Source organism: Priapulus caudatus, unplaced genomic scaffold (genome assembly GCF_000485595.1).
Source record: "Priapulus caudatus unplaced genomic scaffold, Priapulus_caudatus-5.0.1 Scaffold387, whole genome shotgun sequence".
Classification (NCBI taxonomy): Eukaryota; Metazoa; Priapulida; class Priapulimorpha; order Priapulimorphida; family Priapulidae; genus Priapulus; species Priapulus caudatus.
Window position 1 is genome coordinate 188,967 of NW_014577448.1, and position 5,345 is coordinate 194,311.

General features: G+C 54.1%; 1 protein-coding gene across 1 annotated transcript in view; it reads left to right on the forward strand.

The window, feature by feature from the left end:
* LOC106809819 (ankyrin repeat and sterile alpha motif domain-containing protein 1B-like) overlaps window positions 1-119 on the forward strand; it is a 67,142-nt gene extending 67,023 nt beyond the window's left edge. The window contains exon 11 of the mRNA XM_014813029.1: window positions 29-119. Coding sequence (XP_014668515.1) covers window positions 29-119 — 91 coding nt within the window. The remainder of the gene's footprint in view (window positions 1-28) is intronic.
* The last annotated feature ends 5,226 nt before the right edge of the window (window positions 120-5,345 follow it).

Sequence of the window (5,345 nt, forward strand, 5' to 3'; positions counted from 1 at the left end):
CGGAGCAGATTGTTCGGGGGGGTTTCAGCAAACCACACTGGCAGCAGGATCTGTGTCGGGTTTCCAGCAACCACACGGGAGCAGGATCTGTGTCGGGTTTCCAGCAACCACACCGGTAGCAGAGTCTTGCGAGGTTTCCAAGCAACCACACCGTGCAGAGTCTGCTGCCAGGTTTTCAGCAACCACACCGGGGCAGAGTCTGTGCAGGGTTTCGCAGCAACCACACCCGGGGCAGCAGAGTCTGTGCCGGTGTTTTGCCAGCAACCACACTGGGAGCAGAGTCTGTGTCGGGGTGTGTCCAGCAAACCACACTGGCGACCAGCAGGAGAGTTTTCTCCACATGTTCATTTGGCCCGCGGACTAGCAGCTCCTTCAGCTTTCCAGCAATGCGTATCGGTTGACGTTCTGCATAACCCCTGTCGCGCGCCACGACGTTAGATGGCGCCACTGCCGTCTCGACCTCTCCGCCGTTCCGACGCAGCACCGGCGTCGCCCTTCCCCGGTGTTGTCTCGGGCCAAAAAACTCACACCGAGTTCGCGTCTGTCGCTCACAGAGACGGGCGCCATGTCTTCTGTAAACGGACGGAGGCGGCTGGCGGCGCGCGGGCGGAGCCGCAGAGCAGGACGAGAGGAGAGCGAGAGTTCCATTGCTTTCATAGATGTCAGAGTTTAGAGGGCGCTGCTTAGGAGGCCGCGAGGCGCGGCCGCGGAACGTTCTGATAGAGGCGAGGCGCCGGCTCGACGGAGCCGTCGCGCCGATGAGTAGCCCTGAGGGATAGAAACAGCAGAGAAACAGTGTGAGCGATTAGACACAGCATCAGGCACAGCACAGCACACACACGCAGAGGAGAGAGGGAGAGCGAGTGATACAGCACGGTACAGGCGTCACACTCACACTGTGTTAGTTCTGCGAATAAAAAGATCGAGTATTATCGAGAGATATGTCGACGGACGAGAGAGGAGCACTCAAGAGAAGGGCGGGCGGTCGGTCGCACTCGGTGACGTCCAGGCAGGAAAGTAGCAGAAGAAGAATAACAGCCCGTACTGCCCCCGGCCGCCCCGCCCCCCCCCCCCCCCGCCCCCCGGCCAACCAACCAAATTTCCGCTGTTATTGCTCCCGCGCGGGTGTGCGTGGCGGTGAGGATTGGAGCGCGCTTCGCGTGTTTGCGACACACACTCTAACGTCGTCTCTCGCTCCGCTTCGCTCGCGATACTCTCACTGATACGCAGACACGCGCCGGCCCGCGCGCGCCGCCACCGCCGCGTTCTCACGGCTGTTCGTACGCGGGCTTGCGTCACGCGGCGGAATTGCGCCATCACTACTAATCATCAGGCGTGCGTCACACCTCCCGGTGTGGTTGCTGGAAAACTCGGCACAGACTCTGCTCCCAGTGTGGTTGCTGGAAAACCCGACACAGATCCTGCTCCCGGTGTGGTTGCTAGTAAACTGGAGACCGATTTTGCCTCCAGTGTGGTTGCTGAAAAACCCGAGACGGGCATGGCTACTGCTCCTAACGTCGCTGCTGGAAAACCTGAGATAGACTCTGATCCCAGTGTGGTTGCTGGAAAACCCGACACTGTCTCTGCTTTCTGTGTGATTACTAGAAAATCATGCACAGACACAGAGACTGTGCTTACTGTGGTTGCTAGAAAACCCAACGCAGACCCTGCACCCAGTGTGGTTGCCAGCAAACTGGAGACAGTCACTCCTTCCAATATGGTTATTGAAAAGTCCAACACAGACACGGACACTGCTTCTAGTTCTAATGTGGCTGCTGGAGAACCCAACACAGATCCTGCTTCCAGTGTGGTTGCTGGAAAACCCGACACAAGCTCTGCTGCAAACGTGGTTGTTGGAGATTCGAGCATAGATACGGTGGTTTCTGTAAATCCTGACATGGAAACAGCAGTGCCAAGTGGTAAACCTTCCACCAACCACAGTGCATGCGAGCAAACCGAACTGTCCGTGTCCAGTGTGATCACAACGCAATGTACAGAAGTATACACAGCAGTGCCATCTAGCGAGGCTAAGACTTGCTCAAGAAGCTGTGGTGCAACTCTAGACCCAGGTGAGCAATCTGTGCAAAGTTGCGCCAACGTCGTAAACAGCAAAACGCCAGCGTCAGAATGCTCAAAACAACTCTGTGATGACGCGGATGCAAGCAGCCTCCTTCCGGGTAACGAATCGATCAGTCGTCCGCCGGGTAGCAGCGAGGCCGTTACCCCCGGCAACGCCGCCGAGCCCGCTGCGCACCGGGAGGGTGCGGCGGGCGCGCGCGGCGAGGGAGAGCCACCACCGGATGAGATGACAGTGCAGGGCGTCGTCGTGAAGCTGCGACACAAGGAGAAGCGGCCCGTCGCCGCGGCGAAGGACAACGACGGCAGTCCGCTGGACGAATAAGTTAAGTCTGTTTAGGCATTACAGTGAGTGATATCCTAGAGCAGTATAGTATCGTAGCCATAGTGACAGGATGGCCTGTTTTCTATCGTGGCGTTCCGATACCGGAACACGCGTTCTGCGCGCAGGAAGCGCAGCAGAGGAAGCTGTCTCGTCGACGTCTCCCCCTCACGCGCGCACACGCTTCCCGCTTTCAGTCGGCCTGCAAGAGGAAGTCTAGAGACATCGAGACGCTCACGGACGAGTCTCTGTTCCTGGAGATTGAGGCGCGGCTGGCCGAGACGTCGGCGTCCGCGCGACCGCGCGCATCCGCGAGCACGGGGATGGACGAGGAGCGGCCGCCATGCCCCGACCCCGCGCCGGCCTCGGGCGACCCCACGCTGACCCCAGGCGACCCTGTGCTGACCCCGGGCAACCCCACGGTGACCCCGGGCGACCCCACGCTGATCCCGGGCGACCTCGCCCCGAGAGCGACGGACGGGAAGCGCAGCGGGAGCGTACCCCGGACGCGCGAGGCTCGCGCCGACACGACGGGAGTCCGGAGTCTGGGCGGCGAGGCTCGCGAGAGTCGGGTTGCCGTGGCGACGGAGGACGCACGCAGGAAGGAGTGGATGCAGGGCGCGCGAGATAAGTGCGTGTCGTCGGACAGCCTGGACCGTGTGAGCATCAGCAGCAGTGTGTCCCTGCTCAGCGAAGCCGAGGGCCCGTTCGCAGGTGAGATTTGCCGTCCGATTTACTTTGGTCTCTACTTGTCTGTCTTGTTGCGACGCATCTGTTGTGTGTTTATCACAGTTTGTGTTGTTTGTATCGTAAAGCTGGTATACCGTGCAGCCACTGTCTCAAAGTTTGACATTTGCGGTCGGATTGTTTGTCTCTACTCGTACCTGTGTATGGTTTGGTAAAGGTTAGTTTAGGTCACGTAATTTTTTCTCAGCTTCAGTCGTCGGTCATCGTTTGCACACTTGTACGTTCATTCTGTAGTGCAACATTAATGTTGAGGCAACCATGACTAGAGAGGGTTGAGCGAGTGTGGTGGGGAGTGGAGGCTAGCTTTGTAGTAGTCTGAAAAGGAGAGGCTCACTTAGCAATCGAGTTTTTATTCTAATTTCTATAACTGTACGTTTCTTCTAGCTGTTCTTTCTTATCTATACATCCCCCGGATCGTTTCTTTGGGCTGAATCAGAATGCAATGCTGGTGTCATTTAACGAGGAGTCAGGTTAGGGAGTACCGCATAGACACTGACAGATTCCAGACATAGTCATGTATGCTTTTTCTATGGGAGTGATTGTTTAATTAATAGTTAGACGTGATTAGACGTTAATTGGTTTTGTGCTGATGTGCTCTTGCAGATATTGAGCCGTGTGACAGTTTTAGTGACGATGACGGTACGTAAGCACGGCGCTAGCATGCTTGGAGGGTAGCTCCCTCTCGTGGTAGTTTCCATATCTAACCGAGCACGTAACTTGATGGCGTGTGGGTGGGTAGGTAGCCGTGGGAAGGCAGTAACAGGGAATTTATTGATCTGTGCGCGACCTATTGCGTAGTAGAGAGCAGGAGTGAGTCGTAGTATTACGTGTGTAGTTGTGTCTCGTCCGTGCTGCGTGCAGATGACATATGTATAATATCAGGAGGTACACCATTTTCGATCTTTCGACTCGGAAAGGTCGGAGATATTATACATAGGAGATTCGATGTATATCGCATGCGATCATACCTTGGCATGGTGGAATGCGTGTTCGTATGTATATAGCGCATGCTTGTAGGCTTAGGAGCGTTTTAGCACACTAGCAGTGAGGGCTATCCGTACTCGAGGGGAGGTTGCTGCGTCGTGCATGCGCCGCATGCCGGCAGCTGACTCATGTTGCGCGAGCCGTCAATTACTCATCAGCTATGATTCGCATGTGATGCGGTGGATCTAGCCCCCTGCTCGTCCTTCTCTCTCAGTTTCTCTCTCTGTGCGCGTGTGTGTGTGTTTCACTTGCAGGCCACTCGTTGCTGTTGTGTACGTTTGATGTCTAGTCGCTATCAGGCTGTGATCGTGTTATAATTATCGTAGTGTGCAACATCGTCTGCGCGATCTGGTTATACCTATGTATGTTCGGGGAATTTGCAATGCCGAACACTTCTAAGTCTTCTAACGCACACGGGGCGTTCTGGGTCGAGTGTCATTCGACTGGAAAATGATGTGCCTGCGTCGGTTCCCGTGACTACTCTCGTATTTCACAAGTGGCGTCGGTGTTCGTGGCTGGTTAAAAGTTTTATTGACGCGAGCAATTACTGTATATGCTCGCTTCCGCCTGTCTGCTGTACGTCGGCAATTGGTGCTCAGTGTTCGTGAAAACCCACTGTGGCGGCAAGTATCAAGTTAAGTGTAGTCCGAGTTTCCTCTGACCAATGCCCACACCGACGATTTTTGTGGATTTGGTGTGGGCTCGGACAAAGCTACCGAGAGTTAATAGTACCTTATTATCGGTGTTATGGTATTATTAGCTCTTGATTCTGCTGTCATTTCAACATTTGCCATTGTTCGGGGCGTTATGCATTGATCAGCAAATGTGATTTTATGGATAATGTCACTACTTGGCTGTGATTCTTTGTGAATGTATATTCAATGTAACATTAAGCATGTTTTAACCTAAAACCACCTGAACTCCCGGGAATGCTGCATGTAGCATCGTTCCCGGGTCTATACGGGTCGAGCCAGTTATATCCAATCCCGTTGTCATTTTTTATCCGTAAAATGGTATGAATTTCGTGTTAGTCGTGTCTGTGTGTTACAATCGCAGAATAATTTGTTTTAGCAAATTGCGCCCAAAGTGATGAAACTAACGCATATCTTAAACTGAAAGTAAGACGAATTTTGACGTAAACATCAAAACTTAAGCCTACCGTCGCATGTTTCGCTTTGTAAAAAAAAAACACGCTCCGAATTCTGAAAACGAGAAT